This window comes from Cucurbita maxima, unplaced genomic scaffold, assembly GCF_002738345.1.
Source record: "Cucurbita maxima cultivar Rimu unplaced genomic scaffold, Cmax_1.0 Cma_Scf00029, whole genome shotgun sequence".
NCBI classification, from domain to species: domain Eukaryota; kingdom Viridiplantae; phylum Streptophyta; class Magnoliopsida; order Cucurbitales; family Cucurbitaceae; genus Cucurbita; species Cucurbita maxima.
The window spans coordinates 3,051,826-3,072,070 of NW_019272045.1; the positions used below are offsets into that span (position 1 = coordinate 3,051,826).

The following is a 20,245-nucleotide window of genomic DNA, read 5'->3' on the forward strand; positions in this document are numbered from 1 at the left end:
TTTTTTTTTTTTTTTTTTTTTTTTTTTTTTTTTTTTTTTTTTAGCGTCCGCATGCTGCAATCGTTTACTGTATTTTGTGGGATTGTAAACCCTATGATTGTGTTCAGAAAAAAGTGAACATAATATATATTTATAGTATATCTGTGTATGCACAAATGTTTACTCTATTGGCCATTTTCATTTTGTTTTTATTTGGTCACATTTTAATAACCTTTATAATTTAAAATTTTAAATATAATATATTTTCTTAATGAGGCATTGCACATATTTCACAATTCAGTAATATTTTTTATTATTGTTTTATTGAAATTGTTACTAAGTGACAAAATAATATATCCTGTGAAAATGAAATTGTTCATGTCACGTGAATGAATATTGACTTATATTAATAAGGCTCGAATCCTAAAGATTCTTGGCAAAGGATTTGTTGTCCCTATATTGCTTCAAATTTTAATTTCAAATATATATTTTTTTCTAACTTATAAAAATAACAATAATTTTGGAACACATTCTTTATTATTGCCTAAACCTAGGAATATCGACTCTCATCCTAGATATTGGTATTGACTAAATTGTCTTGTCCATTCGAGATTATTTGTAGACATTTAATGTTCAATTTCAAAAAAAAAAATAAAAAAATGATATTGAATAAAGGAAGGTTTCATTAACAAATTGTTACTACATTCAATAGGTAATAGGATCAAAAAATATTTTATAAATTTTTTTTATTGTAAACATGCGAGTAAGTGGAGGGTCGTGTGTTCGTCTAACCAATACAATTTTTTTTAATAATAAAAATATTATTGAGATATTGAAAATTTGGTTCAAAAAAATATTGAGGATAAGGTTTGAATGGATGTGGTGAATGGTCAAACCCCAATTGGAATTGTCTTGATTTGAGCTGACAAAAAGTAAATAATTGGAAGGTGGGGAGAAGGGAGCTTGGGACGGTTGCATTAAAATCTTGTTCAATTTGTTTTATTTATTTTTATATCTTATTTAATATTTAATTTGTTTCGTGTTAATTATTTTTTATAAATTTTAAATCCGACAGATACAAAATTAAAATCAGTAAATAAAAGGTTTAATTTAGCTCAATATTATTTTATTTTATATGTTTTTTATAGAGTAAGTCTGGGGTTTTCTTTATTGATATGGGGGAAAGGGTGTTGATTACAAAATCTTGCCTCATATCTTGTAGTCCCATTTTCTTGGTGGGCCTTTCAATTATCATTATGTAAAATAATTCAACTAAGTTTTTGATAGCAACCCCATGACTTTTTAGGTCATTTATTTTTTCTATACCATGTTTGAAACTTTTTCTTTTTCTTTTTCTCTTTTTTAGGGAATTGCTCTCACTGTGTATTTAATAGAGTCGGTGAACTCGAACGTCTATCTTGACTCGAGTTTGCTAGAGTGGCACTAAACATAAGAAGCTAACCTGACTCGCAACATTTATAACCTTAATTAAAAAAAATTAAGAACAAAAAATCAAATAATCAATAGATAGAATGAACATTAAAAATATGAGATAGTTTAGGAGAATGAATGAAAATATTTGTATAAAACACTGAAAGAAGACAAAATCAAATTAAAAATAAAAAATAAAATAATTAGGTGTTTTGAATTGAAATTAGCGTTGAAAAAGGTGAGTGAAATTGAAAGTGTTTGTTAATGGTTGGACATATGGGCATTGGGATTTGTGCGGTTCAAAATTTCCAAAGCTTTCTGATAAAGCCGGTAGGAAGCATCATGGAGACTAGAAACCACACGGCTTTACTTCATTTTATTCCTTCAAAAAATAATAATAATAAAAAAATAAAAAAATTGTAAATTTAGAATTATATTAAATTTAAATGGAGAGAAATGTCTTTTCCATATAAGTAAAGCTAAGGAAGGCTTATTTATTATTCAAAATCATGTCTAAGCAAATCATAATGATTATAATATAGAAAAATTTGTGGCCATCATCCGTTCAATAAATCACACTTCAGTCGCTTTCACATATTTTCTTTTTTAAATATACATAATTATTCATATAAATTTTATAGGTTAAACTTTATTATAAATTAAATGATATATTTAAATTTGAACAAAGATATATAAGTATTTATAAATTATAAATTATTATTTATTTTATTATTAAGTAAACGAGAATTATGTAGGCAAAATTAGCTAAATTGATACAAAGTAATGGAAAATGCACTTTTTTTATTATTATTTTTTTTTATTTCAAATGAGAGTCAAAAGAAAAATAGAATAAAATAAGAGGAAAGAAGAAGGACAAAGGAAGTAGGTAAGTTTGTGTAGTGCAAATTGTCGACAGTCATCGAGTTACGGTCACCCGAGGTAATCTTAGCAGTTGTCTATTTTCGTCTACATAAAAAAATGGCGATTATTTCGGGATTTCATACCTAACACACACAAAAAAAACATTATATAAATAAATTTATATTCAATTAAATAATAATATATGATACTCTTGTGGACTGTGCAAAAGTTGAAGTGACATCTTGACAAGCTGTATAGGATATCGTCATAGTTTTTGTTTTGTTTTTTTCTAAATTTATAAATCCATACAAATATAATGATTAAATATTATTATTTTAGGATTTTTCAAAATTTAAAGAAATGTGTCGGAGAGAGAAGTTTCTAATTCTCTTATAATAAACGTTCGTTATTCTCTAAAATTAACGTCGGATTTCATAATCTACCACCTTTGAGATCAGCATACTCGCTGGCACATCGTTCGAAATCTGCCCGTGATATTATTTGTAACCGCTCAAGTCCATTGCTAGTGTATATCGTCTGCGGTATCATTTGCAATAGGTTTGGATCATGGTAGGGTATATTGGACAGTTTAATTTGTTTGCGTATCATATGAATAATTTTTTATTATTTTGTACGTATCACTGGGCTTGTCGGTAACTGACCTGGTTGGCCCATATAATGTTCTGAAGCCCAAGTAAGATAATGGGCCGAGTCCATTTTAGTTACTGATTGGGCCCGGCCCATAAATCCTGTTTAAAATGAATTGGCGGAGTGAATAATTGGTCGTTTTGATATACGGGAACCAATTAAATAGATTGCCGCGTGTGGTGGACAAACAGCGACGGGAAGAGAGGGAACTCCAAATCTTCGTCCTTCCTTTTCTGGAGCGCCTTGGAAGAAACCCTTTCTACTTCAAATTTCTTCACAAATTCTTTCATTTCATTCTCGTTGGTATAAATTTGTCTCTGATTATCATCTTTCCGTTTCAATCTCTTGCTGGTTTCTCGATTTCTTTCTGGTTGGCATTGATTTTTTTATTTTTTTTATTTTTTTTATTTTTAAAAATCGTGTCGAAGTTGATCGGCATGGCGATTTCTCTTCTTGAGGAATTCATTTTGTCTGTGATTTTGTTGTTGCAGATCGAGGGGCGATTCTTTTTTCTTAGCTTAAACAATGTTAAACAGGCTTTTTGGTAAACCTAAACAAGAAGCCAATGCTTTGGCTACGTTAGACAAGTTGAACGAGGTATGTTTTACTTCGATGTTTTATTGTTTTTGATATTCTTTGTATGGAAATGATCTTTTCTTTTTCTCACTTGTTCTGAACCTATTTCATCGATCTTGATGGATGCTTGACTTCTCGATCATTCTTCTTTCCTTGCCTCATCCAAATATTAGTGTCTATGACGACGTAGTAATTGGTCCTACTTGACGGAGTATTTGTGTTTATGACGTCGTATTAACTCTCCTTGATGGAGTACTAGTGTTTATGGCGTCGTAATAATTGGTTCTCCTTGACCGAGTATTAGTGTTTATAATGTCGTAGTTATTGGTTTCCAGTTGAAATTATCGTCTTATTTGGATTTGTTAACTCGTAATTTTACATTTGTCTTGCCACTGGTAACTGCCGTTCTCTAGGTGAAATGTCGCTTATGTAAGAAAGGAAGCTTGTGTACAACAATGCTGTGTTTTTATTCCATGCGGATATTTGGAATTGCGTCTAAAATATTGGTTGCGTAGATTTTTGTAGTCCGACTAAGCTTTTCATAATTGATACCGATATTTTTGTGCAATTTATTGTCCGGCGTTGTTTGATTTAATTGCTTCCTTTTCATCGTCTGGGATTATCTATTTAGACACTTGAAATGCTGGAGAAGAAAGAGAACGTTCTTATTAAGAAGGCTGCTGCAGAGGTTGAAAAAGCCAAAGAATTCACAAGAGTGAAGAATAAACGAGGTATGTTATGTAATTGGGTGATCTCTTCTAATGGTCAAATGCTTCTTGGTATTAATTTTTATTCCTTTTTTGAGTATTTGTTCACATGTTAAGTGTGAATAAGATTTAATTAACACCCGGTTTCTCCACTCTGGAGTGTTAATTTGATGGTACTGCCATTCTTGTTTAATGTGATCTCATGCTTAAAAGTTTTGCAACTTTCAATATGCCCTGGAAATGCAAGTTGTGCTTATGTCTGTATATTGCAATGTGATAATCCGCAGAATTTATTACTGAATCCTCCTATCTACATTTTTTGTTCATTTCCTTATTAGGAAAATCTCGTGCTTGATGAATTATTCTACTCTACATACTCAATTGATGAAGTAGCCTCGTGCATTTTGTGGAGGATGATTTTTCTTGTGTTTTGTTGCCAGTCTTTATGGCTGATGGTTGCAATGTATCCCAATATTTTTTGTTGTAGTTTATGATGGCCAAACATTTGTAGCTTTGTTTATTTCAAATCTTCGTTTGAGCTTTCTTTCATTTTTGGATTTTTGTGATTTTCCTTGTTCTTAGCTTTATGTTTTGGATATCACTTTCAAATGGGTTTTAATTTTATATTTCATGTCTACTTTAGTCTGAGCTGCATTTTGGAGTTTATTCTCTCTATTCTGTCTGCCTTTTTGGGGTCTACAGTTTGTTCCTTTACATTCTTCTTGTTGATTTATTTATTTTTTTTAAAATCATTGTTATTTTTGCTGTTCCCTATCCTTCTATCTCTAATTTACCTCGTGTTCTTATCTGCCAACCCATTTGGATCGTTTTGCGTATTGGATATGAATATCAAATATTAGGATTAAATGTCTAGAATATGAAATAGTTCTGTTTATAATTTAAACATTTGTCCTTTCCAAGAATTGTTGTTTTGGAAATGATCTATTTTTGTTATATAGGTTTCCTTCCTGACAACTTAATTAGATTAATCAATTAGATAGATCTGAAAGAACAAATTAATAATATTAAATTGAAAGATTCGATTCATAGTCATTAGAATTTGGTTGCAGCGGCCATACAGTGTTTGAAGAGGAAAAGGCTTTATGAACAGCAAGTAGAGCAACTTGGAAATTTCCAATTGCGTATCCATGATCAGGTGAGCTGGAGTTGTTATTTACTGATTGATGAGACATTTATTTCTTCTACTTTCAGTTAACTGCATTGAACTAAACCTTTTACTTTATGAACAATTTTTTTACTGTTGCAGATGATTATGTTAGAAGGCGCAAAAGCTACAACGGAGACTGTCGACGCTTTGAGAACAGGAGCATCTGCAATGAAGGCCATGCAGAAAGCAACGTATGCCAAATATTTATTTGCTTTGCTCTCTTTCTGCCTTTGTGGGTTATAATCTTTAGGATTTTCTTCTTGCTGGGTTATAGTCATCTTAGATATATAGTTCCAAGGTTTCTATAAAAATTTTAACCAACATTCTTTTTGTGTTTATAATTGATCTTTTAACACAACTATTAACATTACTATTATTTATGCACTTCGTTCATCGAGTTATTGATGTTATGCTAACCAATCTTGAGAAAGTTAGCTATTACCATTAAGCATTACTTGCAATGGCCACTGAAAAATGAAATAATTTGTGAAAGTTTGTTTCATGTTTTGTTTCTTTAACCGAGGTTGTGAAATTTGGAACCGTACTTATTCTTAAAAAACTTTCTTCTCCAGAAACATTGATGATGTGGACAAGACGATGGATGAGATCAATGAGCAGACTGAGAATATGAAACAGATACAGGAAGCGCTGTCAACTCCAATTGGTGCTGCAGCTGATTTCGATGAGGTACTTAATCTTTGGCTTGTTTCTTGGCCTTTCCCGGTATTTGCTTATGTCTCATAATTCATCTATTAACAATGGTGGTGTAATCAGGATGAATTGGAGGCAGAACTCGAGGAGCTTGAAAGTGCTGAGTTGGAAGAACAACTTCTCCAGCCAGCCTCAACGGCTCCTGCTGGACCTGTCTCAGTCCTGTCAGGCCGAGTTCCTGCTCGCCCTGTTCCACAGAAGAGAACTGCTGAAGAAGACGAGCTCGCAGCTCTGCAAGCTGAGATGGCCCTCTAACCAGGTTTGTTCCGTAGCCCAATCTATAAGCTGAAGAGCTCCGATTAACAGTAAATGTTTTGATTATTTATTGTTATCTTGTCTTTTGCAGTACTTAATAAACTCGATGAACTAAATTTGTAGTTGAACGTTGTTTTATCTTAAAAAATTACCTTTTATCCATTGTTTGAGCAGAAAACTGAATTTTAATTGGACATATGCAGGTGGTTCATATGAGTATCATCTTCTGGCAGATTGCATCCGAACCTTCTAAGCGTTTGATTGAAATTTTACACAAATTACCCTTCCCTGCGGCAAGACAATGTATATATAAAGGTGCAAAGTTACTGGGATCTTCATCTTAAAATCATCTAAAAATTTTATACGAATCTTCAATTTTAAATTATTGGGAAATGTAGGTAATATTTGAGTAATTATAATTTCTTTGACTTATAATAAAAATGCCATGTTTGTTTACTATATTTAAGTTTTGACTGAAGGTAGTGATGAGTTTAGTTGCCTTAGTTATCAACCTTCCCCACACTGGCGTCCTTGGAATTTACTTGAGTGCTGAAACTGGGCAAGCCCATATATACTGACTAGGCATTCGGACGGTCAAATATATTACTGATTGGATCTGCGCGGCCCAGCCCAAATTCTATTTCGCTTGTACGCTGGGCTCACATTGAGCTTGGCCCAAAGTTCGGCCCAAGTAATCTCTAGTTCGCATGTTTTCAAATATTCTCATTTAGTCCACTTTCAATAACGATTAAAATTAGTTTATTGGTAACGCATTAGAAACAATTTAGTCTATTAATATTTTCTTTATAAATTTAGTAAATATGTTTACATAATATTTTTTCATGCATAAAAATTATGGTTCTACTAATTAAGACATATTTCAACTGCGAGGTCAGATAATAGAAGCTTCATTTGAAAAACCTTCCGTACACCAACTCACGTGGCTTCGCCAACTTTGAAACATGGGGGTAGCCTTGTCATGTCACACACCAATTATAAGAAATCATGAAACCCACATCATTTGACTGCAACAGGGATCTAAAAATGAATGGATCTACTCTATAATGAAGGTGTTAAATGGAGGAGGTTTCATACGATTCCTTCTTGTAACTGCTTCCAATTAGGTGGTGAACAAGCACGCCTGCTGCAACGCCGACGTTTAAGCTCTCCACAGCCATAAAGGATCGAAACTCGTCAACCGAGCTCTCCTTTGTTGGTTGTGTTGTTTCTATGTCATTATCTCTATCAATTGCTACATCAACTGGAATATTCCCAGGTATTTTAACAAGCTGTGAACAAGATCTCTCCACCAAGGGCCTCAAACCAGTGCCTTCACTGCCCAACACTAGGATTGTTGGTGCCCCCGGTGGTACCTCTTCCAAATCAATGGATTTCGAAGAAACCGAAGCTCCAAGGACTCGCCAACCGTTCTCAGCCGAGGATGTTAAGAATTGCATCATGTTCTTACAATACCTAAGCTCCATCAACTCAAGCGAACCAGCACTAGCTTTACTAACAACACCACTTAATGGAGCTGAATTCTTTGCACATAACACAACCCCTGACGCACCAAAGAAATAAGCCGATCTTATTATCGCCCCCAAGTTTTGAGGGTCTGTAACTTCGTCCAACGCTAACCAAAGCGAGCCTTTGTCTTCTTCAAGTGAGACAGGATCCAACTCCATTATTTTTACCATTTCCAAGGGAGAGGCGTCTAGCACGAGACCTTGATGTGGACGGTTATCCGAAAGCATATTCAAATCATGCTTCGATATTTCCTTTACGGTTAACGCATTCCTTTCAGCCAACCTAAGAACTTTCTCAAACCCTTTCTTGTCCTTCTTCTTCTTGTTATTGTTGTTCAAGTCGAGTCCTTCTTGCATATACAATGCATAGAACTCTCTTCTTCCAGCTGACAAAGCCGCCAACACTGGTCCGACCCCATAAACACCTTCACCAACCATTTTAGGCAGAGTGGATTCAGAAGCTTCCTTCCATGTTTTTCTACTCCAGCTTTCCTGTTTATTCCATCTCTGAAACTCATGTCTCTCGAATTTACTTTTGATCTTATCCCATCTCGGATCAGCAATGGCCTCAGTTTCTTCATCTTCTACTTCGACATCACGGTTTCGCTGCTCCTCATTATCAACTCTTCCCCTCCTACTTTCTCTTCTTTCATCGGCATACTCCATGCCTTGTGTACCAAACTTCTCTGCAGAGACCTCCCAAGAAGAACGGTAAGCGCTTCCAACAGGTGCTTTGCCATATCTCTTTTCTGGTTCATCCCCAGATGGCCTATTACCCCTTTTCCCAAATGTCTTCTTTGAATAGTCCCATGAAGACCTCATCTTTTCTGACCCAGAATTTGATTCCTTCCATGACGATCGATCCCCTCTCTTCTTTGTTGTTGATTTATCCAACCATTTTGCCTTCTCAAAACTGTTTGTTGCTGCTAACCAAGGAAGCTTATTCCTAGATTTCACTCCTTCGTCTTTAATTGAATGGGAGCTCGAATACGTTCGAGATTTCAGAGAAGATTCAGCGGTCAAAGCAGGTGAGCTCAATTTGGGGCTTACAAATTTCCTAATTTCTGGAGAGCAATGGTGACTACGCATTGAAAGGTTCATAAGGTTGGCCAGAGAGAAATTAACATGAAAGCTCTGACATGACCCAGATGAAGAAACTGTACAACTAACCCAACTAGAGTTTATTGGAAGTTTTGGACACGTCCGGTGGAAATTTGAGGAGTGAAATGATTTGTAGCATCTGGCTCCTGAAGAAACTCTCATGGCATGAGGAAATGCCTGCCTCTGTTAAAGAAATAGCAGCAGCATTGAATGAACACAATTATAGAGCATAGTCGACTTAGGAAAGAAAAGAGATATGACTGATCATGTCCGAATCAGAACAGACAAACACAAATTTGTTGCTATTCCGCTGTTCTTTAAACAAAAAACCTGCAACAAAAGGTCTAATTTGTGTTCTCAAGTGAGAAGAACGACAGACGAAGATTGGGGGAATACCTGCAACAACAGAGTAGAAAACCAGAGCAAAACCCCTTGGAGGAAGAAGGCTGCGGTGGCAAGAACAGGAGAAAGATGACGGCGGGACGGCGGCACTGGTTAAACGGATGAGGAGACGGCGACGGCGGGAAGAAGAAAAAGAAACGGCGAGCAGAGCAGTTAGGGTTTTCCTCTGTCCTTTGACAATTTTTATTTGATTTCACAATCGCGGGATAAGTTTTTTTTTTTCTTGAAGAAAAAATAAAAAAGAAATTAAATAAGAAAAGAAAAGTTTTCGAAATGACCCAGGATGATACATGTGAACCCGATGGGCCGGCCCAAATTGGCGTATAGCCCCGGCATTCGACAGCACGTGAAATGCACGCTACGAAGACATCTCAGGCTGTCCACTATATATATATATATAGCTCACTCCGTTCGATTTGTCTGGATGAAATTCCCGCGCCTCGACTTCACTTTTCCCGCTCAGTAAACCCTAATCAGAGATGGGACAGAAGCAACAAGCCTCTGCTGATCCATGCCCCAAAACTAAGAAAAAGCGTCGCGTCGTCTTCTCCGCCATCGGTAATTTCTCTCCTCATTTTTTCTCACACTCCTTCAGTTCAATTTCGCTTCCTCATTTCGTTAATTTACAGCTTCTCCCTCCCTTGATAGCTCACTGGAACATGTTCCGTTTTCTCTTTGTATCTCTCGGTGTCGCGCAGATACTGGTGTTGCAGCAAAAGATTGCATCAAAATCTACCTTGGTATGGCTATTTCGCCTTCTTAACTGTTCGATTTCAAAGCGATTTTGTTTGAATCTGCCTGTGCTTCGCTTGGGATAGGTTTTTCATTTTCGTTGATACTTTTTAACTCCTTGTATGTTTTTGAGTCCACGTGGTTCAGTTGAATTGCTCTTTCAGACGACGTGTACAAGGCTCATTTTTTAATTGTGTTTTTTAATAGGACATCTCTAAATTGAAAATTATTACTGCACTCTCTGGTTTGCGACGAATTTTGTGCATTTCCATAGTTACGGGCCCTTCTCACTATAAATTAGTAGCGTTGCCTATTGCGTAGTCTTTTGCTGTGTTATGGGTTGGGTTGGTTGGAAATCTGGTGGTTGGAGTTGCGAGCAAACAATTAGTTTGAGCATTTTATTCATCATTTTTATGTTTGTGTGTTGTTGCAGTTTGTACCAAAGAGGAAGTGGGAAGTACAGATTGTCTTTGTATTGACCCAGTTGACTTGAACAACTTCTTTGAGGACGAAGAGGGAAAGATTTATGGTTACCAAGGCTTGGAGGTAAACGCTTGGATCTGTTTAGAGTAAAGTTTTTGGCTTGTATCTGTGGAATGATATATTTATCCAAAATGGATCGAGGTTGGTGCTGTCTATATTCTTAGGTACCATGCTTTTTGCAGATTACCGTATGGTTCAGCATTGTCTCATTTCAGGCCTACGCGGATATTGTTTTTGAGAGTACGTCTGATGTAAGTGCTTAAATGTTTGCTTGACTATTTTTTGATATCAGAACTTTTATCTCTCTCTCTCTCTCTCTCTTTTTGCTTTTCGTTCTTTTATTCCTTTTGTTTTCCCCCTTGAATGCATTAATTTTTCCTGTTCTGTTTTTGGACATTTGGCAGTAAATATTTTTGTTGCTTGTTATAGGGCGGTAAGGGTGTTACAGATCTGAAATCTGCACTTCAGGTGAATATTTTGAAGTACAGAATTCACAATCCAGTAATTTCTTATTACATAGAGATTATTTTGATAGTTAGACTTGCTTTTTTAACAGAATATATTTGCCGAGACTCTTGTGGACAACAAAGATGAATTCCTTCAAACTTTTTCGAAGGATGTCAATTTTATTGGGTAATTATCAATGTCTGTTACATCTTTATCATAGATTCTTCTGTTTTGTTTATAAACCTTAACTGTGTTCTCATATCTTATCAGATGATGTATTGTTCCCATTTTAAATAAAAATTGCAGATCCCTGGTTGCAGATGGAGAAGTACTGTATCCTAAAGATTCCTCCAACGGGCAATTTTTCATTTCTAACTTTCATTTACAAGCAGCTAATTCTGATTTGGAGGTTCTTTCCTTGTTCGAGTTCTATGTTACTCTGTTATAGTGAAAACTTGTTTTTTTGGATGTTATCATGGAAGATGCCTTTTTACTAGGCTTTTTTCTATCTAGCTCTTTGACAGTATGTTAATCTTGATCTGGTTTTGAGATAAAAAACACTCCCAACGTTCTTGTGCTGTTATGTCATCTTATATTGTTGTAGCAACAACCAGTGTCCTATCCTGTTCATCCTTACTGTTGGTTTTATAATACTTCGGTGTAGGGAATCCTAAAGCCCGTCCTAGAATGCTGTAATCTAGTGTTCTTTCTCCCCATTACCATGTAAGATAGTAGTTTTTATCATCCAGGCTTTGGAACATGGTTCTTAAGAGGAATTTATTGCATCTCTACCGTGATTTCCCCACTTGTAGCTAGTTTATTGATTAAGTTGGTCAAGGAAATGAAAATAAACTTCTGCAGTTTTGTCAGGTAATGTAATTCAAAGTTTATTGACTTGGTTTGTCTGATTACCTTCTGATCCAGGTCTTTCGATTGGCTATGGACAATATGGCTGGAAGAAACCTCTATAGTCGCTTGGTTCCTCTTGCTCTTCTTCTTATTGATGGTATTTATTGTCTTATTCGATGTCTCATTTAATTTTATCATTGGAAATTTCTTTTAATGTTCCAGAGACTGATCAAGTATAGAACCTAAAATGTCACTTTTTTTTTTTGTTTTTAATATAATTAGGTAGCAGCCCTATTGATGTTTCTGATCCAAGATGGGAGTTGTATGTCCTTATTCAGAAGAACAATGGTCAAATGGGGCAAACACATCCTACATTGCTAGGATTTGCTGCCCTTTATCGCTTCTACCACTATCCTGACAGTTCTCGCTTGCGTCTGAGCCAGGTTTAGTATTTTTATCTGCTGCTTCTTGTGGTCGAGTCTAGTTAGTGAATTGCAGTGTCTGAGCCAGGTTTAGTATTTTTATCTGCTACCATTTACTCTGATGTCTGGCATTTGTTCAGATACTTATTCTCCCTCCTTACCAGCGCAAGGGCTTTGGGTTTTTCCTTTTAGAGGTGCTGAACAATGTTGCAATATCAGAAAATGTTTATGACTTTACCATTGAAGAGCCATTAAGTCAGCTACTACAGATGCGAACTTGCATTGATGTTAGACGTCTGCGGGGATTTGGCCCCATTCAAGAAGCTGTAGAATCTGCCGTTTCTCAATTTAAACTTGGGAAGCTATCAAAGAAGGTTTCCTTCCCTCCGCTTTTACCCCCAACTGCGGCTATTGTAGATGTTAGAAAAAGTTTGAAAATTACGAAGGAACAGTTCTTACACTGTTGGGAGATACTAGTCTTTTTAGGTCTCGAACCCGACAAGCACATGGAAGATTTTATTCTTGCAGTTTCAAGTAGAATGCGAGATGAATTGCTTGGTGAAAGCTCAGACGCCGAAGGGAAACAAGTGATCGATGTTCCTACTGATTATGATCAAGAGATGTCATTTGTAATGTTCAGATCAACGAGCAATGCGACTAGCATTGAGGCGGATGAATACCGGGCTAATCAAGAAGAACAACTCAAAAAGCTAGTAGACGATAGAGTGAAAGAAATCAAGCTGATTGCACAAAAGGTATCTGCAGTTTAATTCCCGAACATATCACGCCTTTTTAGAGCTCTCTTTTAACAAAAATCTGTTCACTGAAGCAGCAGATTGTTTATTATTCGTCCCCGATTAATTGGGATGAACAGATTACCAGGGTTTTTCCAGAATCGAGGAAAGTTTGCCGTAACTTTCTGAGTTCTTCGACCTTGAATCTTGACTAAAGTATCACAATTCCTTGTACCATATGAATTAGTGTATTTGTCACTGTAGGAAAGGGCCAGAGGAAAGTAGTCTGTACTAGGATCTAAATGGATAGACATTTTGCCGTAAAAATGGTGTCAACTATGGCCAATCAGCTGTATGATGTCGACTTTGGCTAGCTTGATAATGGCTTGTGATATGATCTCGAATATAAGTTATTTCCATATTGAACTATTAGAATTTAGCCATTTATTTTCTTGGCCCATGTTTTGAAACGCATGCCCAATTATACCTTGTCGTTCCATTTTGAGGCCCAAATTGTACAAAAGACCATTTTTGGAAAGCCCAGCCCACTTATACCATATCGATACATTGTGAGGCCAAAACTCAACGAAAGCCCATGTTTTAAACAGCCAAGCCCAATTATACCTAACCGATCCATATTGAGGCTCAAACTGGACGAAAGCCCATGTTTTAAAGGCCCAGCACAATTATACCTTAACGATCCTTTAGAGGCCCAAACCTAACGAAAGCCCATGCTTTTAACAAGCCCGGCCCAATTATACCATAACGAACCGTTTGAGGCCCAAACTGGACGAAAGCCCATGTTTAAAAAGGCCCGGCCCAATAAAACCTTATTAATCCATATCGAGGCCCAAACTGGACAAAAGCCCATGTCTTAAAGGCCCAGCCCAATTGTATAGCGATCCGTTTTGAGCCCTAAACAGAATGAAAGCCCATGTTTGAAAAGCCCGGCCCAATTAAACCTTATCGATCCTTTCTGAGGCCCAGACTAGCCGAAAGCCCATTTATAAAGGCCCAGCCCAATTATACCATAACGAACCGTTTTAAGGCCCAAACTGGACGAAAGCCATATGTTTAAAAAGCCTGGCCCAATTATACCATAACGAACCGTTTTAAGGCCCAAACTGGACGAAAGCCCATGTGTTTAAAAAGCCTGGCCCAATTATAACTTACTGAATCATATTGAGGCCGAAACTAGTTGAAAGCCCATGTTTTAAAAAGCCCGGCCCAATTATAACTTACGAATCATATTGAGGCCCAAACTAGTCGAAAGCCCATGTTTTAAAAACCCCGGCCCAATTATACCATAACGAACCGTTTGAGGCCCAAACTGGACGAAAGCCCATGTTTTAAAAACCCCGGCCCAATTATACCATAACGAACCGTTTGAGGCCCAAACTGGACGAAAGCCCATGTTTTAAAAACCCCGGCCCAATTATACCATAACGAACAGTTTGAGGCCCAAACTGGACGAAAGCCCATGTTTTAAAAACCCCGGCCCAATTATACCATAACGAACCGTTTGAGGCCCAAACTGGACGAAAGCCCATGTTTTAAAAACCCCGGCCCAATTATACCATAACGAACCGTTTGAGGCCCAAACTGGACGAAAGCCCATGTTTTAAAAACCCCGGCCTAATTATACCTTATCGATCCATATTGAGGCCCAAACTGGACGAAAGCCCATGTTTTAAAAGCCGAGCCTAATTATACCTTAGCGAGCCATTTTGATGCCGAAACTAGACGAAAGCCCGTGTTCTAAAAGCCCAGCCCAATTATATCTTATCGATCCAGAAAGCCCATGTTTTGAAAGCGTAGCCCAATAATACCTTAAACGATTGTGGGTAAATTTTGTTACGGCTTATTCACAAAATCCATGGACCAAACCCCTATATAAATTTCAGATTAGGGTTTTTTTGTGCTCTCGAAGATAATCTCTTGCGTTGGAGGCCACTTTTCGCGCCGATCGCCAGGTCTTACTCTGAACCTTGAAGATGTCTCCTCAGTTACTTACTACTTTGTTTCCGCATGTCTTAAACTTTGGACGTTTGAAATCGGCAACAGTTATCCTTTTCATTTCCTTTTTGGTTTTGCTGAGATCTCCGATGCTTACGAATCCCGCTGTTAGATACACATTTGACTTTTATTGAGTTTTTTCTGTCTATGGTTGAGTTCTGATTACAATTTTATCGTATACAGGTGTTTTAGTTGAGATTTAAAATGGTGGAGAAGACCAAAGGCAGAAAGGAGGAGGTAGTTACCAGAGAGTACACCATTAACCTTCACAAGCGCCTTCATGGCTGGTACGTTCATTTTAGCTGCCCTTCTAAGTTCTAATAATTCATCTAGATTTTATTGGATTGGTATTAGGTTCAGTGTTTACTTCCGACTATCGATCGCAATGTGAGGTTTGAGATTTAGGTACTGGCTGAGTAAAGGATGTTTGTGTATACATAGCCAGAACACCAACCCAGAATTGTTAATGCTCTTTTGTATGAAGTTAGAAATTTGAACTTATATGTTACAACCATTATGTTATTAGTTTCTTCTTGAATTCGTTCCCATGATGTGCATTTCTCTGACTGCCTCATTGCTATATTTAGAGACAGAGAGCATGGTTGGGATTTGTTTTGATACCATCATTGTTTATTCATGTTAGAGAACTGAAATGAATTTCCATTTAATTTGTTTGTTACTTATCAGCCCTTGCTGCTTGTGAATGAACAGCACGTTTAAGAAGAAGGCTCCCAAAGCCATCAAGGAGATCAGGAGGTTTGCTGAGAAGGCTATGGGAACTAAGGATGTGAGAGTGGATGTTAAGCTGAACAAGCATATCTGGAGCAGGGGAATCAGGAGTGTGCCTAGAAGAATCAGAGTTCGCATTGCTCGCAAGAGGAATGATGATGAAGATGCCAAGGAAGAGTTGTACTCCCTCGTTACCGTTGCAGAAATCCCTGCTGACGGACTGAAGGGACTCGGGACTAAAGTCCTTGAGGAAGATGATTGAATTGTCTTTGTTTTTGTTTTCAAGACGAGATCAGGTTGTAGTTTTGATCTGTTTAATGGAAGGAGACGATCATATTTAATTGAAGTTGTTGGAGATTTTTTCCTATACCTATTAACTTACCTTACCGTTCCTATACAGTTGAATTTAAATGTTTTGGGTTACTACTACACTAAGCCTTCTAGTTATTAAAACATCAGGATTAGAACAACTATTTTTAAAGCACTACTAAATGCTTAGTATGGATATGTGAAAAGTCATTCTAAGATTTTAGTATTATGGATATGGAGTAGTCAGCCATAGGGTATCATCGGATGATGTAAGAGTACATAAATCAAATATAACCTAAAATAGAAATGGGATGGTCAAAGATCCTAAATAGATTTCAAGTAGGGTACATAAGAATTCAAAATTAAAGTAAATAAAAGTTGTAATAGTGGAAGAATGAAAACAACCCTTATAAGCCATTGATTCACTTCCTACCGCGTGTCTTAATGGCCTGCCTGTTCCTCGTCTTCACACCAGACTTGGCAACCTTAAGACTCCTATGAACTGCGCTTAGCTTTGCAAGGGCAGCGTTCTTCAAGTCTGGGCGGTAGTAATTGTCAGCCACCTGCATACCATACATTCAACAACTTCTTTCATCTTTTCTTCATAGAAGTTTAGTTGTTCATTATTATCCAGAAAAAACAGATTTAGAAAATTCTAATTTGATGCAATCAGAAGTAAACCAAGAACAGGCCTTCTTCCCGGGTAGAGTTAGAATTAAGATCCCAACCAACATCATCTACTAAATTTACATTGATGCTCAGAAGCCAAGCGTAACAAACAGATTTCAATGAAGATGCCACTACAAAAGGGACCTTCTTAGATTGATGTTAGCAGCTCATCATCGCATTAACAGTTAAGTTTAAGCCCGTCCCCCTAGTTTTTACTAAACTTTCTGGGGCAGAATGATATATGATTTTAATCTAAGTTGAGGAAAATTACATGAAGAAAAGATTTTAATCTAGGCAAATAAATGACAGAAGATGAATGAAGCAAATAAATTTCATTGAAGATGCCACTACAAAAGGGACCTTCTTAGATGTTAACAGGTTATCATCGCACCAACAGTTTTAAACGTTCTTGGTGAGTTCAACGAACTAAAATGAGAGATTCAAACTTTTGACTTTTGAAACGATAGGAAAATTGTGCTCAGAAGACAGGCATAACAAATATATTTCATCGAAGATACAGATACAAAAGTGACCCTTCTAACATGTTAGCTTCCTGTCACTGTAACAATGCAATTCAGTTCAATTACGATCTCTAAAAAACTACAAAACCGAAAATCTTTATTGGCAGCTTCTTAATAACATAATAATTCCCTGATTAACCAAGCACGACCAATGATAAATGCAGGCAGAATCAACAAACATCCAATATTGAATTACACCTGAGTGGGCATCAATTAAAAAAATGAAGTGTAGAGTTTACCTGATTAGTCACAGTCTTAAGCATGCGAGGAAATTCCTTCCTTGTAATTGATTTGTGGAGCAAACTCGCGGGTTTATTCTGCTTCTTCGTCTTTGTTGTCGCTATCAACATTGACAAATCCTTGCCCCCTGCCTGAATGGTCACTGTCTTACGGTTCGCTAAGCCTGAAAGAGTCCCCAAAAACATTCCACAACGCAAATAAAATAAGATAAATCCTCCCAACACTTTCTAAGAACTAAAACAAGATTCAATAACCATTCCGGAAGGAAATGTGCAGAACAAAAAATGGCAGCCGATTCCTCATATTTTCCTCAAGTTCAAAACGATTATACTTAACAAGTAAAAGATGTTTTTCTTACCGGAATGCTTGTAGGAGTTGAGGCTGTAGAGGTTGTTAGGCTCTTTGCTGAATTGAACACCTGCATTGCCTCTGCCAAACTCTTTAACGAGGAAAGAGCTGTTTTTCTTAACGATTTCCCACACCAACTGCCCCGGAACGTTCGCCATCTACAAAAGTAACGGAAATCAGCAACAAAAGTAAGGATGCAGTAATCCAAAAATGGGAGAAAACAGATTGAAGATGATGAAATTGAAAGAAAAAAAATATGAAAGGTGGAAGAAGAAGCGGACCTGCGCTGCAACAAGTCGAAGAGGCTACGCAGGTTGAGTCAGCCGCTTACCAGAGCTCCAACCGATTTTATATAGTGAAAATTTTAAAACCCTAAATCGAAAACTGTAAAAATAAAATATATAAATTTATAAATTAAATGTTTTAAGATTTTATGAACCCAAAATTGAAATTTTAACACCTTTTATTTTAGTTTAACAACTACGAGTAAAAATATTGGAACATTGGACTTATTACTCAGATATTCTAACAAATAAACCTAAAAGCATATTTAAAAATATATTAGGACAGCTTTGGTTTTTTTTTTTTTTTTAAGATTTTTCTTACGATTATGATGCAGTAAATTGGAACGGAATGACGTGTCATCAATTCAATCCAGGGTTAAATTTTATGATAGCAGTATTTTTTATTTTACTCACATATATATTAATTACATAGATTTTAATTTAGTTTATATCGAACAAATTGATGGGTTAGTTTAAAATTAAAATTAAAATTAAAATGTTGAAAAATCTTAATTTAATATGCTTAGCTCCAAACTTGTGCTTTCCCTAGAAAGATCATTGGGTTAATGAAGACTGACCTTTTATTTTTTAAATAATAAAAAAATAAGAATAATATTACAAATACCTTCCATCCTTATGGAGTCGGTGACTCATTTTTCTCACCCACATCTCTTTTTCTCCTCGATTGCAGTTTAAGAACATGGTGGAGAGGAAGGCCAAAATTGTGATTATTGGCGCCGGAATGGCGGGACTCACGGCGGCGAATAAGCTCTACACCGCGCCCGGTACGGAGGATTTGCGGAAGAATCGGCGGCAGAATCAACACGGTGGAGTTCATGGGCCAGAAAATAGAAAGGGAGTACCAAGTGTTCCCCGGCGATGAAATCACCATCCCCAAAGGCTATTCGACCGTAATCCAATCAATCGCCTCTGTTCTTCCCCCTGGTTTACTCCAATTGGGCAAAAATGTCACAAAAATCGAATGGTATCCCGAACCAGACGCCCGGAATGTTCCAACGCCGGTGAGAATCCATTTTTCCGATGGGTCCGACATGTCGGCCGATCACGTCATCGTCACCGTTTCACTCGGAGTCCTCAAGGCTGGAACTCAACAAGAATCCGGTATGTTTGATCCGCCGTTCCGTCGTTCAAAACAGAGGCGATTTCCCGGCTCGGATTTGGTGTCGTTAACAAGCTGTTTCTCCAGCTAGCTCCGACCACCAACGACGGCGAAGAATTGAAGAGTATCAACAAATTTCCATGCCTGAATTTCGTTTTCCACCGGCCGGATTCGGAATTTCGACGGAAAAAAATCCCATGGTGGATAAGAAAAACCAGTTTCCTCCGACCAATCTACCAAAATTCGTCAATATTATTGTCCTGGTTCGCCGGAGAAGAAGCTCTTCACCTGGAAAAACTCAACGACGAAGAAGTCATCAATGGAGTTTCAACAACCATCAGTAACTTCCAAATTCCGAATTCAGAATCAGATTGCAATGACTGCGAAGCAAATTCAAACGGGAGCGTTAAATTCAGTAAAGTATTGAAGAGCCAATGGGGCAGCGATCCTCTGTTTCAGGGTTCATACTCATACATTGCAGTGGGATCAAGCGGGGAAGATTTGGACGCCATGGCAGAGCCATTACCAAGAACGGAGGAATCTCCAAAAGCTCCATTACTTCAGATTCTGTTTGCAGGTGAAGCAACTCACAGAAGCCATTATTCCACAACACATGGAGCTTATTTCAGTGGCCTTAGAGAGGCCAATAGGCTGCTTAGCTATTACAATTGCATTTGAATTCTCTGTGTTGGATAGGAATCATCATGGATTTATATTCAGGAGCTTAGGCTGAAGGTGGACAAGTATAAATTTTAATTTTAATATTTGTCTTTTTAATTGGGAAAACACATTTTTAGACTATAAATTGTATTAAAATTCTTGCTATTTTTTTTTTAATAAATATATAATGATAATTTTTTTTTTCTTGCTTGCTTGTAAATCGAGTTGGGATGGGCCAACGGCCCATAAAGAAAGGCAGGTTCATATGGCTTTACGGCCCACAATAAAATGACCAATATATATATATATATATTAAT

The 20,245-nt window shown here is 36.8% G+C and overlaps 5 protein-coding genes, 2 non-coding genes and 1 pseudogene across 12 annotated transcripts; 4 read left to right on the forward strand and 4 right to left on the reverse strand.

Annotated features, from left to right (window-relative positions):
* Positions 1–3,064: 3,064 nt before the first annotated feature.
* On the forward strand, positions 3,065–6,749 carry LOC111465657 (vacuolar protein sorting-associated protein 32 homolog 2). 4 transcript variants are annotated; one of them, XM_023110147.1, is made up of 8 exons: positions 3,065–3,218; positions 3,411–3,516; positions 4,127–4,226; positions 5,273–5,358; positions 5,470–5,561; positions 5,943–6,057; positions 6,145–6,340; positions 6,540–6,749. In XM_023110147.1, the coding sequence occupies exons 2-7, from the start codon at positions 3,445–3,447 to the stop codon at positions 6,334–6,336; spliced, it is 657 nt and encodes a 218-aa protein (XP_022965915.1). In that variant the 5' UTR covers positions 3,065–3,218; positions 3,411–3,444; the 3' UTR covers positions 6,337–6,340; positions 6,540–6,749. The 4 variants fall into 4 exon arrangements, with proteins under 4 accessions (XP_022965915.1, XP_022965914.1, XP_022965916.1 ...); XM_023110146.1 differs by having other exon boundaries at positions 3,075–3,222; XM_023110148.1 differs by having other exon boundaries at positions 3,076–3,289.
* Positions 6,750–7,316: 567 nt separating this feature from the next.
* On the reverse strand, positions 7,317–9,585 carry LOC111465489 (uncharacterized tRNA/rRNA methyltransferase slr0955). Its single transcript, XM_023109890.1, has 2 exons — positions 9,360–9,585; positions 7,317–9,146 (listed from the first exon to the last, which is right to left on the reverse strand). Exon 2 carries the CDS (start codon positions 9,123–9,125, stop codon positions 7,410–7,412), a length of 1,716 nt encoding a protein of 571 aa, XP_022965658.1. The 5' UTR covers positions 9,126–9,146; positions 9,360–9,585; the 3' UTR covers positions 7,317–7,409.
* Positions 9,586–9,789: 204 nt separating this feature from the next.
* On the forward strand, positions 9,790–13,464 carry LOC111465528 (histone acetyltransferase type B catalytic subunit-like). Its single transcript, XM_023109944.1, has 10 exons — positions 9,790–9,923; positions 10,064–10,105; positions 10,531–10,643; positions 10,763–10,831; positions 11,010–11,048; positions 11,137–11,213; positions 11,334–11,436; positions 11,952–12,033; positions 12,159–12,319; positions 12,439–13,464. The coding sequence occupies exons 1-10, from the start codon at positions 9,845–9,847 to the stop codon at positions 13,066–13,068; spliced, it is 1,395 nt and encodes a 464-aa protein (XP_022965712.1). The 5' UTR covers positions 9,790–9,844; the 3' UTR covers positions 13,069–13,464.
* Positions 13,465–14,881: 1,417 nt separating this feature from the next.
* Positions 14,882–16,146, forward strand: LOC111465729 (60S ribosomal protein L31-like). The gene is made up of 3 exons (XM_023110248.1): positions 14,882–15,005; positions 15,232–15,335; positions 15,760–16,146. Exons 2-3 carry the CDS (start codon positions 15,253–15,255, stop codon positions 16,037–16,039), a joined length of 363 nt encoding a protein of 120 aa, XP_022966016.1. The 5' UTR covers positions 14,882–15,005; positions 15,232–15,252; the 3' UTR covers positions 16,040–16,146.
* Positions 16,147–16,355: 209 nt separating this feature from the next.
* LOC111465713 (60S ribosomal protein L28-2-like) lies at positions 16,356–18,254 on the reverse strand. Of its 3 annotated transcripts, none has more exons than XM_023110227.1 (5): positions 18,146–18,254; positions 17,875–18,022; positions 17,516–17,679; positions 16,582–16,649; positions 16,356–16,410 (listed from the first exon to the last, which is right to left on the reverse strand). In XM_023110227.1, exons 2-5 carry the CDS (start codon positions 18,020–18,022, stop codon positions 16,371–16,373), a joined length of 420 nt encoding a protein of 139 aa, XP_022965995.1. In that variant the 5' UTR covers positions 18,146–18,254; the 3' UTR covers positions 16,356–16,370. The 3 variants fall into 3 exon arrangements, with proteins under 3 accessions (XP_022965995.1, XP_022965994.1, XP_022965993.1); XM_023110226.1 differs by having other exon boundaries at positions 16,361–16,515; positions 16,546–16,649; XM_023110225.1 differs by having other exon boundaries at positions 16,361–16,649.
* Positions 16,840–16,935, reverse strand: LOC111465808. The gene has a single exon (XR_002714300.1). It is a non-coding gene; the product is annotated as a small nucleolar RNA R24 (small nucleolar RNA).
* On the reverse strand, positions 17,229–17,321 carry LOC111465805. The gene has a single exon (XR_002714297.1). It is a non-coding gene; the product is annotated as a small nucleolar RNA R24 (small nucleolar RNA).
* Positions 18,255–18,831: 577 nt separating the features above from the next.
* On the forward strand, positions 18,832–19,954 carry LOC111465608 (annotated as a pseudogene).
* The last annotated feature ends 291 nt before the right edge of the window (positions 19,955–20,245 follow it).